The sequence below is a fragment of the Leptosomus discolor genome, chromosome 5 (assembly GCF_034619465.1).
Source record: "Leptosomus discolor isolate bLepDis1 chromosome 5, bLepDis1.hap2, whole genome shotgun sequence".
In the NCBI taxonomy this organism is placed as follows: domain Eukaryota; kingdom Metazoa; phylum Chordata; class Aves; order Leptosomiformes; family Leptosomidae; genus Leptosomus; species Leptosomus discolor.
In genome coordinates, this window is record NC_141395.1 from 78307712 (window position 1) to 78335649 (window position 27938).

The window sequence follows — 27938 nt, forward strand, 5'->3', positions numbered from 1 at the left end:
TCACCCGTGTCCCTTCTTTGATCTCTGTGGCTCTGTGGAGTGGCCGTGGGCCACATAGTGGTGCTGTCCAACCAGCTGCGTCATTGTCCCTGTCCTCAGCGTGGATTTGTTACTTAGCCGGTCAGGCAGACCAGGACAAATACTGTGGAGTTCAACTACAGTGCATTAACAACTTCTGCTGCTTTGGGCCTCATTATCTCAACGAAACTTAGTAGCTTTAACTGAATGACACCTCCTTTCTCCCATCCTCTAACTAGCAATTCAATTAGAAAGTTGCAGAGTGGCTGTCAGAAGTTCCACGTATCACATCAGAGGTAAATGACTTAATAAATTAATTTGATTGTTCAAAAAAAAAAAAAAAAAAATCCTGCAGCTTTCTTTAAACTTGTATGTGAATTTCCTGTTAGTAGAAGATGACCTTTAGGTTTGATTAGACCTTTAGGTTAATGAAGACCTGTGCTAGCAAAGAAGCATGAAATACATACTGACTTTCCCAATAGAATTATAGAATAGTTTGGGTTGGAAGGGACCTTTAAAGGCCATCTAGTCCAACCCCCCTGTAGTGAGCAGGGACATCTTCACCTAGATCAGGTTGCTCAGAGCCCCATCCAACCTGACCTTGAACGTTTCCAGGGATGGGACTTGGATCACCTCTCCGGGCAACCTGTTCCAGTGTTTCACCATCCTCATCGTAAAAAATTTCTTCCTTATAGCTAGTCTAAATCTGTCCACTTTTAGTTTAAAACCATTACTCTTTGTCCTATCTTAGCAGGCCCTGCTAAAAAGATTGCCCCCATCTTTCTTACAGGCCCCCGTTAAGTACTGGAAGGCCACTATAAGGTCTTCCCGGAGCCTTCTGTTCTCCAGGCTGAACAAACCAAATTCTTTCAGTCTTTCCTCACAGGAGAAGCGTTCCAGTCCTCTGATCATTTTTGAGGCCCTCCTCTGGACTCATTCCAACAGGTCCATGTCTTTCTCATGTTGAGGGCTCCAGGGGTTTACACTTTGATCTGGTGACAATTGTGCCAATTCATGTTCTGTAACTGAAATTTTGGAGTTATTGATGAGGGCTGTTATAAGGTTTTGATCAAGGCATAAGATGGCAGTGAACAAGATATATGAACTTACAAAGAAGAAAATAAGGATTTAAATCCAGTTATGAAAAACCTCCAAATTCATTAGCTTGTGATCAAATGTACACTATGTTGGACTCCTTCTCCACTGCTGAATTGGACTGAACTCAAACTGGTGGTCAGCAGATCAGGATTAGATGAAGGACTCCATAAATGTCATTAGTGGTGTCTTGAAATGTGTAGTTCCATCCAGTTTGTTTGCTGTTTAGTGTGCCGTAACTTTGCCAGTTGGGAACCTGTTTATTCAAGTGTGTGAAGCAATGCTACATCATTACATTAACTGCAAAACAGAAAATGTCAGACATGAGAATTTCTATAGCTTTCTGAGCAGCTGCCTGAGGCCTCCAGATATAACGCTTAATCATTAGCTTTGTCAGGAGATAACTTCACTGAGAGTGAAGTTATAGTACCGTAACAGCAGGAGGGAGTCCACAGAAATCTGCAGGATGGCATAATATCCATGTCCACAGCACAACACATCTCCAGCTGCTGTTTGACCTGATCTATGAGTTGAATCCAGTGGTAAGAGATCTTTTGAGGCAGTGACCTGCTGGGAGAATCTCCCAGGTAAAAGGCAGAGGACAGGAGTATTCCCTGTGAGGAAACATCCTCCAAAGGACCTGGGGATGCTGATCAACAGCCGGCTGAACATGAGCCAGCAGTGTGCCCAGGTGGCCAAGAAGGCCAACAGCCTCCTGGCCTGGATCAGAAGCAGTGTGGCCAGCAGGAGCAGGGAGGGGATCGTGCCCCTGTACTCTGCACTGGTGAGGCTGCACCTCGAATCCTGTGTGCAGTGTTGGGCCCCTCACTGCCAGAAGGACATGGAGGTGCTGGAGCGTGTCCAGAGAAGGACAACGGAGCTGGTGAAGGGTCTGGAGAACAGGTCTGTGAGGAGTGGCTGAGGGACCTGGGGTTGTTTAGCCTGGAGAAGAGGAGGCTGAGGGGAGACCTTATCGCTCTCTACAACTACCTGAAAGGAGGTTGTAGTGAGGCGGGGGTCAGTCTCTTCTCCCAAGTAACAAGTGATAGGACAAGAGGAAATGGCCTCAAGTTGTGCCAAGGGAGGTTTACATTGGACATTAGGAAAAATTTCTTCACTGAAAGGGTCATCAGGCATTGGAACAGGCTGCCCAGGGAAGTGGTGGAGTCACCATCGCTGGAGGTATTTAAAAGACATGTGGATGTGGCGCTTAGGGACATGGTTCAGTGGGGAACTTGGCCTTGTTAGGTTTAGGGTTGGACATGATGGACCTTAAGAGTCTTTTCCAACCTAAAGGATTCTATGATTCCATGTATTGTGTGAACAGGCCGCTTCCATAGACGATGGAAAACATGCTTTCAGTCCAAAATGCATTAGACAAACTAGCTGATGAATACACAGGAGGAGGACAAAAAAGCGTCATACAAAGGGTAGAGAAAAGATATATCCCTGTGGAAGAGCCATTTGAAACACGATCGCCCAGCCAAAGGAAGGAGTCAGGAGCGGTAACAGCAATCTTACTTCTGGATCATACAGAAGCCGTTTAGCGTCTCGGGCAGGCACACGAGCGCTTCTGGCTGCTCCGGCCTAAGGACACACGTGAGAGGGGGAACACAAAAAGCACAAAACCCGGCCGGCGGCTGGCGGCGAGGGCGCGGGAGGGGAGGGGGGGGGGGGAGCCGGCCCAGAGCGGCCGCCCCGCCCGCGGCCTCCCGGCCCCGTTGCCACGGCAGCGCGGCGGCGGCGGCGGCCTCTAATGGCGGCGGCGGCGGCGGGAAGCTGAGGGCAGCCATGGTGCGAAGTGAGTGTGGCCGAGAGCCTCTTTCCGACCCTCCCCCGGGCTCCTTTCCTTTTCTCCAGGACGTGCCCCGCTCCCTGCCCACCACGTTCCCTCCGCCTACACTTGCTCCCCTTCCCCGCCATCCCCATGCTCCCCTGGCAGCCCCTCGCCCCTCCTGCCTCCCTTGCTTTCCTCACCTGGCTGGATTGTCTGTTTTCCCTCCTCCCTGATAATAACAACCCGTTTTATTTCACTAAGCACAGCACAGGGGTGCGCTTGCCCCCCGAAACAGCCCCTGAGAGGCCCAGCAGCGGGGTGGCGGCAGGGACCGCTCCGGGGGGGGGGGGGGGGGGGGGCAGCCCCCTGCAAGGGGAGATGCTTGACAGGGCGCCTTGGGCCTGGGCCTAGAGCATTTTGGGCTGAAAGCATGTTTTCCATCGTCTATGGAAGCGGCCTGTTCACACAATACATGGAATCATAGAATCCTTTAGGTTGGAAAAGACTCTTAAGGTCCATCATGTCCAACCCTAAACCTAACAAGGCCAAGTTCCCCGGTGCTGTCCTTTCCCTGCGGTTAAAAATTTTCAACACCACATGATATTTTAGGTTTTTTAACTTAGAAATAGCTGATGTAGACACGCTATCAGAGATGTAAAAAAAAAACCAAAAACCCTGAATGAGGTTAAAACACACCACGCTATTGCTTATGAATCCGTAATCTTTTAGAGGTAAAGCAGTATGACCTAAAAGACTGAGTGCATACATATCGCTCAGGAAAAAAAAGCTACTGAAGAATTCCTTTCATCTGTAATTTTCCCTGTAACCTGTTTTGAATGTATACCATCACTGGACTGCCAGTCCCTTGCTGGGCTAAAACAGTGCTTTGGGAAGCAACTCGTTTTCTCTGCGTGAAGCTGGCAGATGCCTGCTTTGAGTAGGCACTGCTTGAAGGAGAATGGCTTCATCTCCTGAACAGCATGGTATGAGTTTGAGTCTTAAAATAATGGTTGAGTATTTCACTTTTCTGAAATGCAGGTTGCCCCACTGTTTGTTGATATACCTGCAGCCATCCACCTGCTTATTCTTTCCAATTCTGTAATGCTTTCTTTCGTATCTCCTCCTTTTTGAGTAAAACATTTAATTTTTGGAAGCCCAGCTGTTAGATCTTCAAGACCTGTTATCTCCAGTTGATTGATGCCATCCTTATTTCCTCTTTTGTTCAAGGGAACACGGGAGTAGCTGTGATTTCTCAGGTCACTGGTCCGTTCCCTTGTAACATGCACACAACATCAGATAATCTGGTTAATGAACTTCTCAGTGAGAAGTAACATTACAATGTGTTTTGTCAATGTCCTGAAAAAACTTTTTGTTGAAAAAGCTTTTCTTTTTAAAAAAAATTGTATTTTTTTTTAATTTAAGAAGCTTTTATTTTGTTATGTGGTTTTCTCTTGCAAGTTTGTTTCCCTCATTCCTCTTAAACAAAGTAGATAGCATACAAAATGTCAAATATTCACTCACTTCCCTACAGCAGGTCCCCAAAATAGGTCTCTCAAGCTCCACTGTAGCTTCTATTGGGAATGATTGTCTCTGCTTTGCAAACCATCTGGTAATGAAAGTAGACATTTTTGCATAATCACTGCAATAATCACGTCAATTTTATTTTCATCAGCAAAGGGAAATCTGGCTGTAATAAAACTCTGTCAGGAATAGTTTGTATGATTTCTTTTTGTGTAAAGGGTATAGAACATAATGTTGTCTCCAATGTGTATGTATGCAGATTGTGGAATGTTGTTTTCTTTCTCAAAAATACCTGTTTGCACTGGAAATACCAGCACGGAAAGATTTACCATTGAAGACATTAGCAAGCAGGCCTTTATTATTTTTTTTTTTTTAAATTTCCAGCAGATTTGCCAAGTAACTTATTAGTTTTTCACATTTTCTATGAAGATTGCTTTTTTTTTTTTCTCTTTTCTCTATTAATTTAATCAGGTTTAATCAATGGGCTGTTGAAGGGAAGGTGGTTGTTCAGATGCAGCAAACCTGCCCAACATGATTAAAAAAGAAAAAGACACTTACCTTTCTGTCACTGTCCACTCAGTGGACTCATGACGGTTCGTTTGCTGTGATCTCAAAGCGCAAAATTAAGGTGAACCACACCAAAGGGGTTTGCTACGATCAAATAGTGAAACTTTATTGTTTACCTGTAAAGCAGCGTGTGATAGGGAAAGAGGGTGAAAGGAAAGGGGAAAGTAAAGTGTCTTGGTTTGAAAGACAGGTGTCTGCGGAGAAAGGCAAAACCTCCCTTGAAATGGAAAGTGCAACCCCCTTCCCTCCAAATTATTATAATTTTGAAATTAATGGGCCTTCAGGCAAAGATATGGGGAATAGGAATAACAGTTCTTTACTAATATATATATATATATATATATATATATATATATATAACACAAGGCAGGGAAAAACAAACAACCCCCTGGTTTACGCTGACAGAGTCAGGAATACAACCTGACCCCCTGTTAGGGGGGCAGTAGCAGTCCGATAAGATGCTGGCTGCAGCCCTCCTGAAGCGATGGGTGTAGTTCTGTGGAAGCAGCGATCAGGCAAAAGGGTCTGGTCTTCCTCCGAAGGTCCAGTGGTAGGTAGGTAGCTCTTGTCCTCTGGAACTCCAGTGGGGGGAAAAGCTCCTCTGGGAATCCAGTGGAAGAAGGCTGCTCGGGTGTTGGAGATCTCCGTTTTTATTTGGCATGGACTGCTTGGCTCCTTCCCCCCGGGCGGAGCATCTCACCATGGGATGGGGAGTCGTGAGGCAGTTCCTTGATGGGCCATGAACAGGAGATAGTCCAGGAGCGAGTTATCGATGGGTCAGGCGATAAGGCCTTGTTGTGCCCATGAACAGGAGATAGTCCAGAGGGGGGAGGCAGGGAGCACCGCCCCACCTGGTCTCAACAGCTCCTGAAGATGGTGATAGAATACTTTTTTTTTTTTCCTTTTGACACATTTTAGACTGTAACCTAGGACATAAAGTGAGAAGAGGAAAGAGGTCAATAGCTACCACTGAGGGTCCAAGGCGTCCCGATGGCCCCAGGTCCAGGCAGCGTCCCGCCAATCCTAACGATTGCCGTGATCCTTGGTACGGGGAAGCTTCCAAAGTTTGGGTACTGAGGAGCCCCTTTTTATGCCCAGTAGCACCCCTTGCTCCTCCGCTGTATCTCCACCTCTCCTTGTTCTACATCGATGCTGATCGATCCTTCTTGATAACAGTTCTCAGGCTCGTCCCTGGCACTGGAGAATGGCACAGCACTCTTGAGCCAAAACAGAGCCCTCTTGCCTCCGCAAGGCTCCCTCCTTCGGCTGTTATCTCCCCCCACAAGGTTTCTGGAAGGGAGAAGCAGACAGCAGCATCTCTTATCCTTTTGCTGTTTTCTGCCAGATGAACAAGTTGCTCAGTTTTCGTCTTTGCTCTGTCCAGGGCACAATGACCTTACAGGCCTGGCATTCCCTTCCCAGGATCAGCAACTGCTGCTCAGGCAGGCTGCTGTAGACTCATGTCAAGATGTTAGCCTAACTTTTGGAGTGCAGATTCCTGGTGACATGGTTGAGACAATGCTGTTTTTCGGACCGACTCTTACACTTCCCCAATATGCTTTATGTGCAGGCAGGATCCCCTCTTACATCAATATCAGTATCACCATTATTTCTGTGAATCATGTCAGATGAAACTCTGTTGAACAGAAGGGAGATTTCATCCTGGTCATCTGTAAATAACGTATGGAAAACCAGTTTCATCCCTTTCCCAAGGGCTGTAGATACAGGAGCTGCCCTGACACATACGAGTTTGGGCTGTATTGGTACATACTTCACCCAGCTTGTAGCAGACCAGTCCATGTGAATGTGTGCAGCCATTCCAGGACCACTAATAAGACTGGACGATATCACAAAACCTCCCTGCAACAAAGAAGAGACGGTAGGAACAATTTGCTCTCACAGATCTCTGTATCTTTTTTTCTTTTTACTTATTTTTCTTTGGAGTCTTTCTTCAGCATTAACAATCATGAAAAAGCCTATGCTAATTTCATAAACCCCTAGTTTTTCAGTCAGGACTTCACTCGCTGTATTTCACTGCTTTTCAAGGAGAGGAAAATGCTAGTGCTTCTTTGGTGCAGTCCTGGAAACAAAGTACTAACATCTAGCTCAGGAGTGAGCACTGGTTCTCAGAATTCCTTTACCTTCATTATACAGAGCCTTTTCACTGTTTGAAAGACTGCCTGGCTTAAATATTACTACAGGATAACTCTGAACCCAGGTCTCTGGTGATTTTCGGCCACTGAAACTCTTTTGCTGCCTGCTAATGAGCTGGTAGTGCCTAAGAAATACCCAGGATTAAATTTCGTTCTAACATAAGCATTTATAAGCGTGAATTAGTTACGCCTTTGCCTCAAGTGTGAAAAAAGTAAAAAAAATCTGCCCGCTTTCAACATTTATGCTCCTTATTTCTGTGTGCTGGCGGAAGAGTATGATGACACACTGCAGATAGTTTATTCCCCCCCCCCTTCCCCCCCCCCGCCCCGCTATCCGTGATGTGAACATCTGGCATCAGGAAATAAAAGAGCATAAACCACTCTATTGCTTGTCTACATGAATCAATCTGCAACCCGAGCTGTGCTGAAAATAGTGGATGCTGGAATAATTTCTGCAAGGGTTGTATCTCACTGTTATGGGAGACTCAGCAGTTTTCCTATGGATTTTTCTAAATGTTACAGGTGACATGAATGTGTTTCACAAACGTTTTCTGTGGCAGAATGGGCTGAAGTTACTTGACACTTGATGTCTTTTCGAGCAGATTTTATTTTTGTTGGTGTTCCTACCAGGTATTTATTTGGTATGGTGGAACAAAAGGTTTTAATGATTTTATAAATTGTTCATAAGTCAGATGGCAGAAAATGCTTAAAAGCAAATATGACATCTAATGTTTCTTTCAGTCACGGAAGATCTTGTTAGAAGACGTGCAGAACATAACAACTGTGAAATTTTTTCGCTGGAAGAAATTTCTTTACATCAACAGGAAATAGAAAAATTAGAATATCTTGACAAATGGTGTCGAGATTTAAAAATTCTCTATCTTCAGAATAATCTAATTCCAAAAATCGGTAAGTGTTTTCTGTATAAGTTTCTTTTTAAGTGGGTTTACACACATAATTTTGAAATTAGGAAAAAATATCTGTTGTGTTATACTTTAAGGGAATGTAGAGTGAGGAACTACAGAGAAGTCCTTTGTGGATCTGCTCCTACAAGATTTCCTTTCCCTGTCTCTTTAGTAAATTTCTAAGAAGACCAGAAATTTGCAAGAGAAATTTTAAGTGAAAAAGATAGTACCGAGATACAAATCACTAGAATATGAGTGTGGAGCACCTTTTATTGATGAAAATCTCAAAAATCAAGGCATAACTTAAATATCCAGTCTTTGTGGCAAAGAGGGAGACAAACAGTTTTGCATATACTGTGGACTGTGATATCATAGGACTAGCTCTCTTCAGGCTCATTTTGAAATTCACTTTTTATATATATACAGACAGTACTTTTTGTTAACATTGAAATAATTTTCACTGCTTTTGTGCATAAAGGCAACGTTTTACAGTGAAGTCTCAATAGTCTTCCTGCACCACAGGAAAAGGTATGATTTCGTATGGTCGGTGTTTTGTGGTGTCGGTTCCCATGTTTGCTAGGCTCCCTACAGAAAGATATGACATCAGGCCTTGGGCTGGAAAAGCTTAGACTCTACAGATAGTGTGTAGATGAAGAATGGAAAGTCAGAACTGCTCAGGAATTATATTAGCGTATTTCTTCGAAGTTCCTTGAAAGGACAAAAAAATATCTAAACTTTTAGGCTGAAATCCTGTGCTCAGGACTTGGAGGCAAAGGCTTTAAATTCTCTGGAGGGGCTCATCAGGAAGCTGTATCTGTACTGATAACATCTGCATCACTTAGAGTGGAGGAATCTTCTCCCAGAGAGAATAAGGTTTTTGAAATTGCTTTAGGCTGCTCTGCCCCATCAAGGCTGGGACTAAAATGAGTTGTTTTTCTCTCTGTGTTCTTCATAAGGCACAAGACTTCATCTTGTTCTTTTGTCAACACTCATACCTCTTTTGGGTTAGTAAGGTATATCATTTTACTGTTCAGATTATTGCTTCTTGGACATAAGATTTTTTTTTAGCAATCTCATTTCTGAGACATTTAATTTTTGTTTTAACTTAATCTAACTGTAGGAGTTGGAAAAGTGTGCAACTTCCTACTTCATATATTCTTGTGTAATGTAACAGCTTTCCAAGACAATGCCTTAGTAACAAATGAAAAAAAAAAAACAAAAAAGGGGCTGTATAAATAGTGACCAAACGGGTTGCCAACACGGGTTGCGTTACAAAGTACTGAATTTGAGAAGTGATTCTTCCCAGTGGATACCAACATGTCCATGAGGAGCACGCAGCAGTTCCAAGCACGCTTCAAAATATCATAGCCAAATGGTTTATATTGACTCTGTTGGGATGATGTGTCTTTTCTTAAAGAAAACCTTTATACAATCCTTAAGATCAGACTGGCCTACAAATCAGATAGCAAGTTGTAAGGCATCCACTGTGTGGATGAGTCCTGGTTCTTTTCTTTTCTATAAATGGGAAAAACCCCACAAGATACCGTTGTCTTCAACACTTGTCTCTCTCACATCGTCATGTCTCTCTCTCTCACATCTTCACGTGTATGGGCACTGCTGTTACAGAAATACTGTAAGAAAAATGAACAGCCAACATAAGCTGCGCAAGTCCTGGCTGAAAAATCCATTTCATCGTCTTTTTGTGAATGATGAAGAAAATATCTCTCCAAGGTCTTAGTAAACTAAGTGGTAGGATTCATGTCACCAAGCTTTTAGACATCTATATTTTAAGCAGTTACTGTAGCCTCCCTTTATAACCAGTGATGAAAAAGAGGCATATTTTTGAGCATGATTTGGTTCACTGGTTCTAGACAGCCAATTTAAGATAAGACAAATCGCACCTCGAAGAGCCTATTTCTCTTTATTCATTATAGAAGAGCCTAGACGACTACCACAGCTTAGGCATGATCTGTGTTGGTCAGATGAAGCTCCCTCTGCTTGAATTTCTTTCTTTGTCTCAGCAGGGAGAGTTTGTACAGCAGTTAATCAGTGTGGCTTGTGAATTAGGGTTTGAGGTAAACTTTAATGACTTCATTGGATAGGTTTCCCAGTCAGATCTTTGAAACATGTAGTGATTGGGGAGAAATTGGTGACCTGTGACACAAATTGTAGTGTATCTTGTCTCAGATTTATGTCTCTGACCTGTGTGTCATGTCTTTCAAGTGGTATTGGCATTTTTCAGATGTTTTGGGGACTGATGAAGATTATTGCTACCTTATCCCCTCTTTACACCCTTTCTGTATTCAAAGGAGGAAATACTAGCCATCCTGACACAGCCCCACACATTTGAACCTGCTGATTTCAGTAGTTCATGGTGAAAATAATGCAGGTTAGATTCCAGACTAGGAGGGGGAGTGTGTGTGTGTGTGAGTGGCTTTGTTTTGTTCATACCGAAACCATAAAAATTCTTATTTGCAAAATTTTTAATAACGGAGGAGAGGAAGTTTCTTGTATTAACCCTGTAGATAAAAGATCTTTAAAAATTAAATAAATACTGAAGAAGCCAATCTTTTCTGTATGAGTGAGTGTAAAACTCCAATTTTATAAAGCTTGGCTGAGTATGGTCTGATCCTTTCATGACAAATGGAATGTTTCACCATGCTTTTTGGCCAGTGCTCTTGAATTCTATACATGCTTTATGGATTTGTGATAAAAAATGTGTTTATAACCTTCCTTATTGCTTTTATTTTAAAATTTTAATTTGTATTTTTGGAGAACTTTTTTTAGTTTTGCCTTTTTATTAATATTAAAATATTAATGCCCAGTAACCTGATACATACCTGATTTGTCGTTCATATTTTCTGCTTTATTGTTTCTTTGAAGTAAAGTGAGCAAGTAAAATGCTAATCCTCTTTCCAATGAAGAAAACTGAAATAACATCTGTCTTGTTACAGAAAATGTGGGCAAACTAAAGAAGCTGGAATATTTAAATGTAGCTTTGAACAACATTGAAAGAATTGAAAATCTGGAAGGTCAGATTTTAAACAAACCGTTTCACCTTTCTATATTGAAATGCTTCAGTTGTGACTTAGTGCAAAAGAGAGTGGAAGCCATTAAGCGTGTCCACCAGCAGAGGTGCTTTCTTGACAGTCAGAAAGAGCCTTTTTGTGTGCAGCATTTCAACAAATGCTTCTTTGTAGCAAGTGCTTGTTGCCAGCTATGATAGCTCTATTCTTTAAAGCTTTACAAAGTGGAAATCAAAATTTTTCATGAAATTGATATTTCCCCACTGTAAAGATAAGACGATTTGTTACGCAGATTAGCTGGAGCGATGCTATCTTTTTTAATGCTATTCAAGTTGCAAAAAGCCTCTCTTGTGTAATGTTCCAGCACTCATCTTCAATTCAGCAATCAAGTGTCACATACAAGAAGGTTCTAGTCTGTGTGCAGGTTGGATTGGCAGTCTGGGGAATTTTGAAAGAGTTTATTCAGATGATTCTTTCCTCTGTCATTGCATGAAGTCCTGACTGATTTAGCTGTGCTTAATCCTTTATCCTGTTACTATAATTGCATGTGCAAAGATCTAGCACTTTACAAGATCTACAGCTAAGACTTAGAGCCACCCATAACCACATTTCATATTACTTGATAATTTCTGACTTGATTGCTTTCTCTTTTTTTGATTCTGATTAGGCCAGTTGCTGAATGTGTAAAATGTCCACCTTGACAAGCGAACAATGAAAAAAAAGCTGGGGTTTTTTGTTTGTTTTGATTGTTTTGGTTTTGGTTTTGTTTTTTCCCCAAGTCTACAAGTTGATTCGAGACAGTGGCTTAAATCAAATTAAAAAAATAAGCAAATAGGCTAAACAGAAACTTCTAAAACCTGAAGAACTAGGTAGTGCATTACATATTTGGGAATTTGTTGAGAAACTTGCATCTGTTTTCATGCCAGTAAATTTTAAGTTCCTCTATCAGCTTGCATTATTTATTACTGTGATTTGTCATTTACTAAGGAGTCAGAACCTTTGGGAGTGAGCCTCACAAAAATTTGGGTTATATAAATCCACCAATCAATCATTTTGAGTTGTTTATTTCCTTTCAGCTCCACTATGCATAAAATACTTGCCAAATAGACCTGCAAAGGAAAAGAGGTGATTACAACAATGAGCATCAAAGTTGAGCTTGCTCTTAGCTAAACTTTTTTACTCTTAGAGTCAAGGTTATGATTCATGGAGAGATTGTGATAAAAGGAGAGGCTGATAAATTTTGAATCCGGATTTCCCAGAGCATTTTCTTAGCTAATTTAGAGTTTCTCTTTGTAGTTAGTTATTTTGTTAACAAACAACATTTTATCACTGGTATTTGCAATTTAACCAGTGATAGCTGAGCCCGTAGAGTGGAACACCTCATCTTGACTGGGAGTGCATTTTTAGAAAACCTTATCTTTACACTTAAATAATGTTAGCTAAGATTAACAATACACAGAAATGAAACCCATAGTTGATCCTGCTGTCCTGAAGCAGTTAGACACTCTTTTAGCCATGTGACGACTCGGTTGAGGAGGGCTACCAAGGCAATCAGACTGTTAAAACTGAAGTCCAGCTTATCTGAAAATGAAACACTCAATAGCTCATCTAGTGTACCAGTACCGACCAAAAAGTTTTGATAGTGATAAAACCAATAATAAGTTTTGATATTTTGTATTTTATTGAGGTTTCTTCTTTCTATAAATATTTTGACCTCATAAACTTAAGCTGTGAGTCACTCTTTCACTTGTGGATTGGAAAAGATGTGTTCTAATGAGTCGAAATTCATATACAGATGACAAATGCAGACAGTTTTATATTCAAATGTGTGCACGTGTGTGTGTTTGTGTGTGTGTGTGTATGTCGTGTACATTTATGTTATGGGAAAATCAAATTAAGGTTTTTTCAAACAGGCTGTGAAGAACTGAAGAAACTTGACCTGACAGCAAATTTCATTGGTGAACTCTCCAGTATTGAAGCCCTAAAATATAATATACATCTGGAGGAACTGTTTCTAGTGGGTAACCCGTGTACTGAATTTGAAGGTTATAGGCAATTTGTAGTGGCAACTCTTCATCAATTAAAAGTAAGATTTTAAAAACTAAATTTATATCCAAATCAATAATGAGCATTGTCAACTGAACATACTAATCCCAAACAAAATAAATCCCTGTGGTAGAAAAGCTAGTAGCATTTTTCTTACTGTCCATAGGAAAGTAAATTCTATTCTGAGGAATAAATGACTATAGGAAATAATGGGAGAATAAATTGGTTCTATTTTGACTAAACCACATGCATTTGTTAACTTCTCTGTCATTTTTATTGGAGATCCTTAAACAAAGTTTTGAAAACATAAATACATTGTACAGTTCAGACTTTTTTCTCATTTGCTTTTATATAGACAATGTATTTTTAAATTATTCTCTTGATTGCAGTAAGTTACCAGGTTGTGGTACCATACCAACAGTATGTCCAAACCAACAGCGTAAGGCAGTAGAAAGAGAAGTTGATGTGAAAATGCCCTATATTACATTAGCTGTAAATAGATACTTTGAGATTGAGGTTTTGTGCAATGACTGAACCAATGTAATGATTTCCTTTCATTGAAATAGGCAGTCCCAGTCCTGAAATACGCTCCCAAAATTTCCCTAGGAGGACCACAGACAAGTGCTTAACTTATTAGGAGTAGATTCAACTCACTTAGTTGGCAATAAACTAACACATCAAAAGAGATAATTTTGTAACAGCTTCATGAGCTGAATCAAGGTCGGAATCACTACCAGAAATGGCTGAAGGGCCTCTCTTTACTACATAGCCTAATAAAACCAATGGAAATGCCTGGAAAATGCAAACAGCAGCTCTCAGGCACACAAAACCATTTTCAGATCTGAATAGCAATGTACTGTTAATTCTTTTTAGTATGATATAACTTTCATAGTGCTATGGAGGTTTGAAAGAGAAATTTTTGATTTTATACAGAAGGTAATTATCAAAATTAACATACAGTTTAATGGACTTATTGATTTGAATATGTTTAAAATTTCTCACATGTCTGTAATGATTGTTTTGCTTTTGGGAAGTGTTTAGATAGTAAAGAAATAGAACGTTCAGAGAGGATTCAAGCACTTCAAAACTATCCAGAAGTGAAACAGAAAATCAGAGAACAGGAAAAAGCTTACCTTCTCAAAAGGGCCAGAGAAAAAGAAGAGGCTCAAAGAAGAATGCAAGAAAGAAAGCACAAGAAAGAAAAACAAGTGGACTCTAAGCTTGGATTTGATAGGTAATGATAAGTGACAAGAGTTTGTGCGTAAATGTCAGTCTTCTTTCCATTAAGAATTTTGGTTTTCCTCACTAAATAGTTTATATAATTCTGCTTAAATATTTTTGTTCGTCTTTATTGTTGATTCTAGCAGAGTTATTTCCCCTCATGCATGTTATCTCCAATGAAAAATATAATTATTTACAAACGTAATTAATTACTGACCTGCAGACAGTGCAATGAAAGTTTTGCCCAGAACTCCAGGCTGAATTGTCTGGGTGCCAAAACAGTGTAATTGATAGCTCCTTTCCGGTGAATAGCTGGGAATTGTTATTTAAGTTAATACAGGGGTTCCAGAGAAAGCAGCTGTTCACTTATAATTTCTTTTGATTTAGAGTTATTAGATATGAAGACTGGAATGGAATATTGCAGATGTTTTGAGATGTAAAAGGCTACGGAATGTTGAATTCTATACTTCTTCCACCCAGTGTCACTGAGATGACCTAGACAGCAGAAGGACTTTTGTCTGAAGTCATCTTCCACTGCAGTTGCCATCCATCTTATTTTTAATCCAATAAAGACTAAGTTCCATGGAGCTGGCTATGGAACTTTGTCCTCACAGATAACAGCTGTAGCATAAATTTAGTTTTCTCTCTCTATGGACAGAGAATTTCTGAAGATTACAGAGGCTTAGGGCTAGGGGAAAAAATGATTCAGGTTCTAAGACGGCACTTGAGGAGATGACTTAAGTAAATTGTTGCTAAATTTCTAATCTGCTGCCACCTGATATTGGGAACACTTAAACATAACACAGACTGAAGGTTTTCTTTCACCTGAAAGTTGTGAGGGAATCTGAAAATTCTGCTCCTGAGGTTAAATCTGTTGAACTACCTATCAGGGTTTTCAGAGGGTGAGGCATAACCATAGTATCACTGCGTAGTTAAGTCAATGAAAAACATTATGTTCCAATATGTTTTGTTGATTGATGAAAGAAGCAGAGCAGAGAATGATATCCAAATATGTAAGATCTTGTTCTTGGTAGGAATTACAGAGCTATTAGTATTGGGTTAAAGAAATATTGCTGCAGGAATTCATTAGCAAGTACTGTTCCTCTTCCTTCTTTTCACTGGGAAAATTTTCCATGTGATCCTGTGTAGCCCAGACTCCCTACAGGGCAAAGAAAACCAGGAGGCAGAAGGAGGTGGAGAACAAGAAACAGGGAGAGCCGTTGAAGATAATGAAGAAGACAGAAGATTTTGGGAGGAGCCTACACCTTATACTCCAGAATCTAGACTAGAAACTCACAGATATATGGAAGAAAAACGGAGAGCTAAAGACAATATAAGGTATGTTTTTCCTTTAGTATATTCTGTGAATTGAAGAAAGGGAAGTTTCCAAAGGTACAGAGAAGAGGTAGGTGACTGCCTCAAATGAAACATTACTGAGAACAGGCAGCTTAAATCCCTGTTGCCTGTGCAAATATGCTTACAAAATAGAAATGAAATAATCAGCCCATTCATTTTGGTTGTTTTTTTTCATTTTCTAAAATCCATTTGTAATACTCTTTATTTTGTTTTTCCTCAAATATAGTTTTTAAAAAGAATTTATCTTTTCAGCTGTGTTTTATGGACTTCAGAAGTTTCATTTTTCTATCAGCTGATACGTTTCATGTAGTTCAATTTTTAATATTCTTGCTAAGAGCATTTATCAAGAGTTCAGACTGCATTATATAAATGCCCTACAGGCCATGCTACAAGACTTTTGTGCAAGTGGCATTTCTAGCACCTTTTCTGTGTGACTTGGACCAAAGATATTCATCCCAAGTAACAGGATTCTTCACGCTATCTATGCTATTTTGGCATGCAGAATCTGAAGTTGTCTGGCCCCTGAAAAGCCTTTAAAACTTTCTAAAGTTGTCCTTGGTTTTGCTGAACATGGAAAATGAATGCAGATACTAGCAAAAAAAGTTATTTTATTGATGCTGGCTTATAAGTTCCACAAACACTGCAAGCAATGTCTTTTTCTTCCTTTTTTTTTTTTTTTTTTTCCCCTTATATAACAGCATTTGTGCCAGAGATTTTTCTAGCTGTTCTTTTTTAAGGGTGTGCTTTTTAAAAGATATATCAAGCCTAAGTATTGAAAAAGTCAGTCCTAGGGAGCTCTTCAAGAAGTCTGGAAATCTGCATAGCTTGTTGCTATTATTAATTCAAGGTCTAGCACTTTCCCAGAAGAACTACTGTGAAACCCAGATTCTAGCTAGTTAGAATTTTTCTGTATTTGAGGATGCCTTGCTCTAGTCAAAAGCAAATGTGTTCCAAATGCTTCCCTCTAAATATTCAAGGAGAGTCCAAATAGTTTTATAATAAAGACAGAATAATTCCTTTCTGGGTTTATCTACATTTCCGAGGCATTTAAAGGAGTTAAAAATCCTTTCATGGTTCATTTGTGTTTGGTGGCAAGATTTTTGTTAGGTAGCATGAGAAAGATGAGAACAGAAAAGTGCCCCTGACAACTTCAACTCATGCTTGCTGGTGGACAGGAGCTGAAATGTAACTTCAATTCAAATTACTCAGTATGAAAGGATGTTTCTGTATAAAATTGACACAAACTCAATCAGACCAATGCCAAATTTGAGCCTATCTATATGACATGTTAGCACAAGTTAAATTTGCCAGCACGCAGTATAGTTGCATGGTTGGTAATAAACTGAGCAGCTTTGGCTATTGCCAAATGAGTGAATACTTGCAGTTTCATTCAAAAAAATTCAGACAAGTGTAAAATCAGTTGCAGCTGAAAAGTGCACAGGATCTCCTTTAGCTGCTTGTTGCCACAACAAGGCCTTTCAGCTCATCTCAGCACAAAGTTAAACACGGTATCTGAAACTCTGATTATGACATGACTGAATTTGTCTTAAAATAGTTCACATGAGCAGACAGATTTGATCTAGAAACAGATGATTAACAGCTAAAAGGTGGTAGGATGTAATTTCCTGAATTATTTCTGAGAACTGCATCTTTAGAACAGAGCGGTGGTTCGTTCACTTTGCATTTAAATGTCAAGAGTAGAGGTTCAGGTGTAGAAACTGCTAGCCCACGAATCCCACATTAAAGCTCTGATTTATACTATAGAACAGTATTTAACACGTGAATAGTAGTGAATCTTTCTTAAACAGAAGTTGTTTTTATGTAGTCATTCCAGTAGCTCCACTCGAATGTTTTTATTTCTTCTTCAAATCCATTGTATTTATAGACCAAATCTTTTTTTTTATGCTTTTTTTTTTTTCCCCTGAGGTGGTCTAAATCTTACATACTTTATTTCCCTCATTAGTGATTTACCTTTAGTGTTCTCTTAATCTTGAATTTATAGTAAGGCATTGGTTCAGGAACACAAAAAGCAATGTATTGGTGTTGTCTTTTTGAGAAATGCTTTTTTTAATATGCCAGCTGAAGGAGCCATACAGACTACATTGACCAGCTGAAGAGTGGATTAACGCAAAGCAACAATTACAGTGCTGTATTTTTAAAGAAAACTTAGCCATTTTTTATCTAGGTGCAAGAGGATTTTCCTCTTTTATGTTACTAAAATTCCTTACTCTTCCTCCCCTTGCTCATGATCTAAACATTTATACAGGAAAATACCAGTACTACAAGTTTTAATGATGTTACAGTGATCTGCTTTGTTTCGGTAGATAAATTTAAGGTAGCTTTTTTATTGCACTAAATGAAAGTCAGCTATGGTTTAATTGCTGGTAGTTGAACATGGATAGTGAAGATTAAAGTCTCCATCAGTAATATGTATTGTACTTTTTGAGGGAAGAACACGACAAAAAATGTGATAGAAGCATCAACAAATAATCTGTATGTATGCACTTTGCTCATACTGTATCCTATTTGGTGCTGCTTGTAATATTTTGACCATTAAAATTCTTTTTACTACTGCAGAATAGTGGCTGATGGACACGCTATTAAGAGATATGCCAAGCATTTATTCAGTAAAATGAATTAAGTTAGCATGAATAAAAAAATTCTTTAGAATTTCTTGCACATACATCAAATCAGTTAATAGTAATGGTACCCCATGATTAGTAGGACCATAACCAGCAAAATATCCCATTTCATATGTTTAAGCAGTCCACTGATTTCTTAAGATATACCATATAAATTTGCTATATTACTGTTTGATAATGGACATTGTGACATGCAGAAGGTGTTATTACCAATGTCAGTCATGATATTGCAAAGCATTTGCTCATCTTTAAATGATGCTTTTAAGGTGCAATTGGCCGTTTGATATAACCTGTTTCATTCCTGAAATAAGTTGTAGCCTTAATGTCAAATGCCAGATAATTCTTACCTCTTTCCATCCTCTTCTTTCTTTTTTGCTATTAAACCTAAAATACCAGAATGTGAAATATTAAACCATTTTTCTTTCTGTTTTGTTAAGGGACTCAAAAAAAAGAGAGAAGCCTCTTCGGACCTTGATCACTGCAGAAGGAAAAGTTCTGAATGTAAATGTGCCTAAGTATGTGAGGTGTAAAGGTTAAACAGGCTAACCTCTTTATAGTTGATTTAGGCAACTATTTCAAGATATGTGACAGCAGAAAAATAACAGGGATGGCAAATTCTTGTTGCAGTATTATATTCCTGGTGGGAAAACTGACTTCTGAATTTATACTCTGATGCTGGAAAAAGAATTAGTTTTCAGTGAGTAAAATGTTGAAGATCGTTTAATTTAACATCTTGGTCTTTGATGACTGAAGAACTTACTTTTCTGTAAAAGACATTTTACTCTTTTCCCTTCTACAGTAAGGCTCTCTTTCTTGGAGCTTCTTGCTAATAGTGGAAAAAGTGTAACCGGTTTGACTATTGAGGATAAATGTGTATGAGTAGGCACCTTAAATGTGAAAAAATACATCCAAGTAATATTTCTGGACAAAATCATTCTGTCCTCTGATGACAGACATGAAAATGGCAGAATTGCGAAGGGTATGTAATTAACTTTTATGGCATGAGGTCCTTTGACACTGAATGAGGTCTCTAGCAACAGAGGCTGGTGATACAGGGAAGTCTCTTGTATTTTATCATTGTCAAAGGCACCTGGGTATTCAAGTGTTTTGGGATGAGTTTCCAGGGGTGTCAGCCGTGCATTACCATTGGTTTCACTTGAACCAAGCCTTTCTTTTCTCAGGGAAAACAGGAGACAGAGAGTGTGAACATTGTTTCCTTATAAACGGCTCCACAAAGAGCCTCCTACAGCGGACTGTGATCAAAAAGTGGCCTACAAAGGGCCATGTACCTGTCTGCTGTCCTCCAAACAGTTTTTTCCATCTTAAGACTAATCTGGCTGCAGAATCAAAGCTAAATAACATGCTTACTGTTAGCTTTCTGAAACGTGGAATTTTCTGAATCCATGCAAATTCAAGGAATTTGAAAACCTACATTATAGGATCAGTCCATAATTTTCAGTATAGGGAAAATTAAAGGTAGTGGCAGATGAACTTGTGTTTATTCCATGTGTACCAGAAGATACTTACCGTTGTATTGATGTACTTTTTTCATAAAAATGTGTTGACTGAAAAAAAATTTAAATAATTTTCTAGTCCAAAGTAGACAAGTCTAAAATAGTTTAAATCTGCTGTTAATAGAATTTGATTATACCTCTAAAAAGCAGAGGCATTTAGAATAAAGCTCTAGCTATCTTTTTAGAAGAAATACAGTCCCCTAGAGTTCACTGTTAGTAGCAGTCCTGTTTGTGTCAGCCAGGTTTTCTGGATTTGAATTTAGTCTGTGGATGTGCCCACGTAAAGCCAGATCAAGAAGCAGTTTTTCTCATGGCTTCAACAAGAATATCACAGCTCTTCAGTGCAATCTGGCAGTGTATTGCAGAGACATAAATAAAGAGATACGAGTAGACAGATGGTGCTCTCCAAAGTTTTTTGCTTCAATGAGAAAGACTAATGTCCATAGCAATGTCCAAGCTTCTCTGATGTTCTTTCAGAAGGTTAGCAAGAGGAATGGCTGCAGGCTGCTGAGAACAGACTATTTCTCTGCCTCAATTCTGATTAAGCTTCCCCCTAGAAAATTTAAAATTCTTTTCTCTTTTTTCACCCTTCATATTTTAGTGAATTCTCAAAATTCGTAATGCAGTAAGAGAAAAAAAGCATGAACAGGAAACAAAGCTGGTTTGTATTCTTTGTGGTTTTCCAATAAAAAATACCCATAAACTAAAACCTCCAGAAGCTTTCTTGCAAATTGACTGTATCAGAATACAGGAGAACAAAGAGTAAAAAATATATCTGACAAATATTTTTATTGCTCAAAAAATGTATCATCTAAACTGTTAACATTTGAGATTCTTTCTGTTACCTGAACACAAAGTATCGAAGTATTTTAGTGTCACTAAAATGTTCCAGATAAATTACATTAAGCAAAACCCTCTCATTTTATACTAGTAACTGTTTTATAAAAATCTTCTCATTTACAAGAGGGTTTTATTCTGTTTTTTTTCTCTGCTTTAATACATGCGAAATGTTTTGAGTATATGAGCAGAACTTGTTAAGTATAGACTAGACCTCTGTACAGTTGTAGTAATTTACAACTGGTAAGATTCTGTCATAATTTTAAGAACTCGGCCAGCAGATCACAAACATGCAGCTAATACAACCTACAGTCTCATTTTCAACAAATATTATAAAGCTTGTAGAGTCCAGGCTATTGTGCAAATCATGTTTTACTTCGGAAATGCACAGGCAGATATTTCTACTTTAGGCACATTAATTGCTATGAACAAAGATGCGGCTTTTCTTTATAGATGAGAAAGTTAAAATTACCAAGTTCCAGCTTTTCAGGCTTTTCATGACCTATTTTTCTATGAAGATTTTAACAGAGCAGACAGGTTTCACCAGCAGATGTCTCTCTTTCTGCATTGACAGGCTGATCCAAATTTTAACTGCCCTTCAGCAATATTTTTGTTCTTTTTCTTGTGGGTTAGGTGGGAAGAATAGAAAATAATCATAAGAATGAATTTGGTTCAAATGCCTGCGGGTTATTCCTGTTCATGAGGAAAATTGCAACTGTTTCTAAAATGATCATGTGACATATTGTCTAAATGGTATTTGTATTGATCCAAAATTGCTAGCAATTGAATTTGAAGTGTGCTGTAATGTTTGCTTATTCACTCCAGTTTTATTTATCCTGGAGGTGTTTCTTGTCATTATTATTAGGCTTGATTTCTCTTTGAAAGATGATGAAGAAAACAACCAGATCATCTTGGATCTTGCTGTTTACAGGTCAGAATTTTTTTTTCCTCTTAATTTTTGCCATTCTTGAGTTCTAATACACAGTGTTTCAACAATACTGCTCTCTATAATGGGGACTTTTTCAAGAGGAAAACAAATAACATAGGGGATGATGGAATCAATCTTGACGCCTGTGCCAAAGAAATAAAGCTCTATAAACTAAAAACCCTTCAGACTGTTCTGTTACTCCTGAGTGAGGACTATGTCTAATAATCCTTTTTGGAATTGATGTTTTCTGCAGTCCTTTTATACATGTGTAAAATCTTTTCCATTCTTCATTCGCAGATTGATTGCAAGGAATGGAGGTTTTTGCCCACTCTTTGATCCTAGAAGTGCTCCTGTACTGTTCATATTCTTCTAGTTAAATTCTCCTCCTCAAGACAGAGTAGGGTAGCCTTGTCCTACTTTCCTTGCTTACTGGAAAGAGTCCATGGCCCATACTCTTTGCTGAACTGTGTCAGGGCATTGCCTGGAAGAAATTTGATCGAACCAGGCCAAAATATGACAAGGAAATCTGATAACTATTTGATAGTCTATTCTACTAAGCAGTACAGTGGCCTTGCCCACACTTCAGGAAGAGGTTGGAAACCCACAAGCTTATTTACCCATAACAGAAACTTGTGAGAGTAAAACTTGAACTGTTTTTATAGCACAGAAACACTATTCATACCAGGTGTTCTTCCCTTAAAGCTCATTAATTTCCTTCAGAAGAAGCCTGCTCCGTGTTTCTGAATTATAAGAATTAGGTTTATTTGGAGCCTCAGAAAATCTGTTCAGGTGCAATAAAATGTTGGATATATTGTAATATTCTGTGCTTACTTGTAAGAAATGCAGACTAAAAAGTTTGAAAAATTCACCTGAGAAATAACATTATAAAAGAAGGGAAATAAGGAATACGTATTTGTGCATTCACATGAGTGTGTGTGTCACATGATTAAGAGCAGATGTTAAAGTGGAGCTTCTACAGGTCACAAATTTTATTTGATGGTGCTGAAATTTAAAAGTACTGGGAATGTAAAGCATTTCTGTTCATTATTTTCCAGCAAATTCTGTGCAAAAAAAGGAACTCTAATTATACATTTACTAGTTAAGCCTTCAGAAAGAAAAGTAGCAAAATACTTTTACAATTTTAAACGGCAAATAGATGAATTTTCATGTTAATGTAAAGCACTAAACTAATAGAAGAAAGGACTTTTCCTGGTGAGACACGGGCACAGGTTGCCCAGAGCAGCTGTGGCTGCCCCCTCCCTGGCAGTGCTCAAGGCCAGGTTGGATGGGGCTTGGAGCAAACCGCTCTAGTAGAAGGTGTCCCTGCCCATGGCGGGGGGGCTGGACTAGATGATCTATAAGGGCCCTTTCAACCCAAATGATTCTAAGATTCTATGATTTTCCACAAAGATTTTGAATTCTTGCAGTTATACAATAGCTGACATGGTAGACTTGACTGAATTTAGACAATATTTTAGTTGACATTCTATGAACACACAGGAAGATCACCTTTTTCTTCCACAGACGTTAAATCTGAATAATATTTCATATAACTTAATAACTGAAATTGAAGTTTGTAGTTTATGAACTGCGAAATCATCATTAAGGAGTTATATGGTCTGCACTGCTTATTCACTGGATTGTACTGTAGATTGATTCATTTATTTATGTTTCATTCTGAAGACATTTGGACACTTCTCTGCTTGATGTTGATGTCCAGCCAACTTATGTACGAGTGCTGGTGAAGGGAAAGGTTAGTGTTTTCTTACTACATTAATTTCAAATCAGGAGTTGATGCTTACCATAGTTATTCAGTGGACTCTTGATCTGACTTTACGAGTTAACTAACAACCATGTGCACCTATGCAGAATAAAATGTTCTTTCATACTTGCGTTATTTTGGACCACACACAAACTGTGGAAGTCCTAACCAGAAGATGTGCAAAGCTTGAAATGAAATTTCACTCTCTTTTTCTCTCCTTCCCTCTTCTTATTCCCTGCCCCGCCACCAGTGAACCATAATTCACTTAAGAAAGCTTGCTCATTGCCCTAGGCTAGAATTTAGCAATTTTACAATCTGGAATTTATAGCTGACAGAAACAAATGGATGTATATTCGTTTGAAAGGGCATTTAAAATGTCATTCCAGTTTTCTCTCTTCTCAGTGGTTTTAATTTTATCATCTTTTTTTTTTTAAATCCGAAGTGCTTAAACAGTAAACCAAAATCCCTATTTTTGACTGTACCAACTACATAAATAAAACTTCAGAATTACTTTACGTCTAAAATAGACTGGATAATCTTTCTCATTCAAAAGTCAAGCATCATTTTATAACCTTCTTTAGAAATGTCACTTCAGGAATGACAGCAATTCAGGAATATACATGTGACTATACTTGTGAGTAAAAGCTGTTTAGCATGCTAATAATTTATTAGGATTAGTAATACTACATATAAAGTGAGAGGACTTAGACCTAGACTGTCATTAAGATCAAAGGATGTGATATGTATGTTTCTGCATATATTCTGTCCAGGTCAAAAAAAAAAAAAAAGATATTCTGATATACTCTAATCCCATATTTTCTCATAGCCATTTCAGCTTGTGCTCCCTGAAGAAGTGAAGCCAGACAGCAGCTCTGCTAAAAGATCACAAACCACTGGTCATTTAGTTGTCAGCATGCCAAAGGTATGTAAAATAATCTGAGGAGGCATCATACAAAGATAGCTAAATGTTGTGAGTACTTTAGGAATGTTTCTGAGTTACAGGTACCATCTGGCTAGCTAAAGTTACTCAGTCTAGCCTTTCCCATCAGGACATATTTTCCAAAGAAGGAATATTCCAGAAAGACAATTTAATCATAGAGCCAAACCCTAGGATTTAAGATCCCTTTAAAGGAACATTATGAAAATCAGTATAAATAGAACTATTTGTATTTCTGTTATTTTCAACAGAATCGTCTTTTTATATATGAAAAAGAGACTCTGCAAAACACGCAGTGTTGTGCAAATGTGGGAGAAGATGGATTTTTTAAATAACTGAAAATAAACAACTTACCTGCTTTCTTTTTCTACCTGCGAAATAATATAAACAAATCGATTTTTCAAAATTTGTGTGGCACACATATGTATGAAGATTACATTTTGGTTCAAGGTCGAGGATGATGTACTTACTCTCATGTCTCAGGTGATCAGAACAAGAGTTGCTTAATTCATTTTCCCTTCATTCTCTCTCTGGCTGGAAAGGATCCACTGACCAGCTGTACAAACTGCATGTAATCACAGAGCAAGAGGGTTGTGGCAACATGGTGTTCCAACTGCAAAGTGCTGCACAGCAGTCCCTAGCACTTAAGGAAGCCTGGGCAGAAGCCCTGTTCCCCTAATATTCCTAACTCTGAGCTCTCCTATCTCACCTGTGCTCTGATGTTTGCCTGTAATGGTGTCATGGTGATCAGGATTCAAGTCAATCGAGCGTTCTGCTGGCCGGTAAAAGTAAATTGCCTTGAAGTGGTTTTTCTAGTCTCTCTCTTCCCTGCCCAGCCCACTTCTTGCAGTGTAAATGAGAGCAAACCGATAGGTATGTCCACGTCATTTCCTCTCCTCTATGTGTCTTCCTGTTGTTACAGTAAATGTAGCTTGTACCCTGGGTACGTAAATGGTGTTTTGATTTGTGGGATGATGTAATGCATAGATGAGGTAGAATCAAGGTGGAATCAGGACAACTAGTCATCCCCATGCATCTGCCAAAATATTTGGGAATACAGAAGGAATGACCAGTAATGATGTCAACTTGCCTTACTGAAGTAGGCAGTGGGAGAGGTAACGGGGGCCAGCCAGCAGCCAGTGGAAGTTTAGAGGGAATTAGAGCTCAAATACCAGGAAGATGCAGCAGTGTGAACCAGAATAGAAGACAAGAGGCAGAGACAATCAGAGTGGCAGAGGTTTGAGGCATAATGGGTGGGATGGTGGCAGAAATATGAAGGCATTTAAGGTAGGACTTGATGTCGCCGAGACCACTTGCTGAGAGAGAGACCAGCTCTAGTGGCAGGTAAGCATGCTTTGGGGAAGGGATTCACAGCAAAAAAAGGCCGCAAAATGCTCTTTTGGGGGGCTTTTTGAGGCTGGGAAAAGCAGCAGCTGGTGGGTGGGCTGCTGAGGCGGCGTGGGTGGAGCCAGCACCAGGGAAGCACATTGAGGGCCATCAGGGAATGCGAGAGAGATGCTTGGAGTCACACCCTGACTGCCACGATAGAGACCCAGCAGGTGGACAGAACCCCTGCTGCAGAGAACTCCCTGTCTTCTCTCCTCCTGATGGAATGTGGTGATTTGGAGGATGGGGGGCAATGGCAAAAAGTTCCTGCCCGGCGCTGCAGGCGCATCTGCCCAATGACTACCCCACCTTCCCAGGTGCCCTTGCGTAACAGGTGTGATGTTCTGCAAGGGGAACCAAATAGTAACAAAGAGGACAGCTCACCTAGCTTGGAGGTGTCACCAAGGCTAAGATGGAGTATGCCTCGCATCGAAACGTCTGATAAAAAGAAAGTAAGATGAGTCCGTGTCGTAGGGGACTCAATTCTGAAGGGAGCGGAAGGCCGATATGCAAGCCAGACCCACTACACGGGGTAGTCTGCTGCCTGCCTGGGGCCCAGATTAAGGATGTAAAGTTGAAGCTTCCTTCCCTAGTACGGCCCTCACATTACTATCCCCTTTTGATATTTCAGGTAGGCAGTGATGAAGTCATGCAAAGAAGTCCAAGGGCAATGAAGAAAGATTTCAGGGCCCTGGGACAACTGGTCAAGGACTTGGGAGCTCAGGTTGTGTTCTTCTCTATGCCTCCAGTTGCAGGGAATGATGAGGTGGTGAATGGGAAGAGCCAGAAGGTTAATGCCTGGCTCCGAGCATGGTGCCGCTGTCAGGACTTTGGGTTCTTTGATCATGGATTGATCTACAAGACACCAGGCCTGCTGTTAACAGATGGGAAAAGCTTATATTATAAGGGGAAGAGGGTTCTAGGACAAGAGTTAGCAGGGTTCATTGAGAGAGCTTTAAACTAGATTTGAAGGGGGATGGGGATGTACCTGGGCCTGCCAGAGAGGCACCTGGGGGCGGTAGCTCAGTCCTTGTGGGGCAGCGTGCTAGTATTTTTGAGAACCAAAAGGCCTACCACCCCTCAAGGGTGAAATCTATATGGTTCAACTCCCTTCCTGAAATGCTACTACAGGAATGCACGTAGCATGGAGAATAAACAGGAAGAACTGGAGATCTGTGTGCGGCCATGATCTCATTGCGGTTACTGAGACATGGTGGCTATGCACTCTTCAGGAAAGACAGGCCAACTAGGAGAGGTGGTGGAGTTGCTCTTTATGTGAGAGAGCAACTGGAATGTATGGAGCTCTCCCTGGGGGCAGGTGAGGAGCAAGTGGAGAGCTTGTGGGTAAAGAATAAGGTACAGGCTATTATGAGAGACACTGTTGTGGGTGTTTATTACAGGCCACCTGATCAGGGGCCCAAGACAGCTGATTGCTTGTCCTAGGTTACAGTGTAAAATGTGCCAAAAGGGGAAAAAGTATTCTATGACCATCTTCAGGAGCTGTTGAGACCAGGTGGGGCGGTGCTCCCTGCCTCCCCCCTCTGGACTATCTCCTGTTCATGGGCACAACAATGCCTTATCGCCTGACCCATCGATAACTCGCTCCTGGACTATCTCCTGTTCATGGCCCATCAAGGAACTGCCTCACGACTCCCCATCCCATGGTGAGATGCTCCGCCCGGGGGGAAGGAGCCAAGCAGTCCATGCCAAATAAAAAAGGAGATCTCCAACACCCGAGCAGCCTTCTTCCACTGGATTCCCAGAGGAGTTTTTTCCCCCCACTGGAGTTCCAGAGGACAAGAGCTACCTACCTACCACTAGACCTTCGGAGGAAGACCAGACCCTTTTACCTGATTGCTGCTTCCACAGCACTACACCCATCGCTTCAGGAGGACTGCAGCCAGCATCTTATCGGACTGCTACTGCCACCCTAACAGGGGGTCAGGTTGTATTTCTGACTCTGTCAGTGTAAACCAGTGGGTTGGGTTTTTTTCCCTGCCTTGTGTTTTTTTTATATATATATATTAGTAAAGAACTGCTATTCCTATTCCCCATATCTTTGCCTGAAGGCCCGTTAATTTCAAAATTATAATAATTTGGAGGGAAGGGGGTTGCATTTTCCATTTCAAGGGAGGCTCCTGCCTTCCTCCGCAGACACCTGTCTTTCAAACCAAGACATTGCTATTCAAGCATCACTTCCTCCAAGACCAAAACTGTTGCATCCTTATGAGGAAGAAATTGAGCACA

The 27938-nt window shown here is 40.0% G+C and overlaps 1 protein-coding gene across 1 annotated transcript in view; it reads left to right on the forward strand.

Annotated features, from left to right (window-relative positions):
* Positions 1-7607: 7607 nt before the first annotated feature.
* Positions 7608-27938, forward strand: part of DNAAF11 (dynein axonemal assembly factor 11) — a 33565-nt gene continuing 13234 nt past the window's right edge. Inside the window, exons 1-10 of the mRNA XM_086465780.1 lie at positions 7608-7653; positions 7873-8040; positions 10991-11068; positions 12976-13148; positions 14143-14342; positions 15479-15667; positions 18765-18842; positions 21544-21609; positions 23290-23359; positions 24195-24290. Coding sequence (XP_086321906.1) covers positions 7608-7653; positions 7873-8040; positions 10991-11068; positions 12976-13148; positions 14143-14342; positions 15479-15667; positions 18765-18842; positions 21544-21609; positions 23290-23359; positions 24195-24290 — 1164 coding nt within the window. The remainder of the gene's footprint in view (positions 7654-7872; positions 8041-10990; positions 11069-12975; positions 13149-14142; positions 14343-15478; positions 15668-18764; positions 18843-21543; positions 21610-23289; positions 23360-24194; positions 24291-27938) is intronic.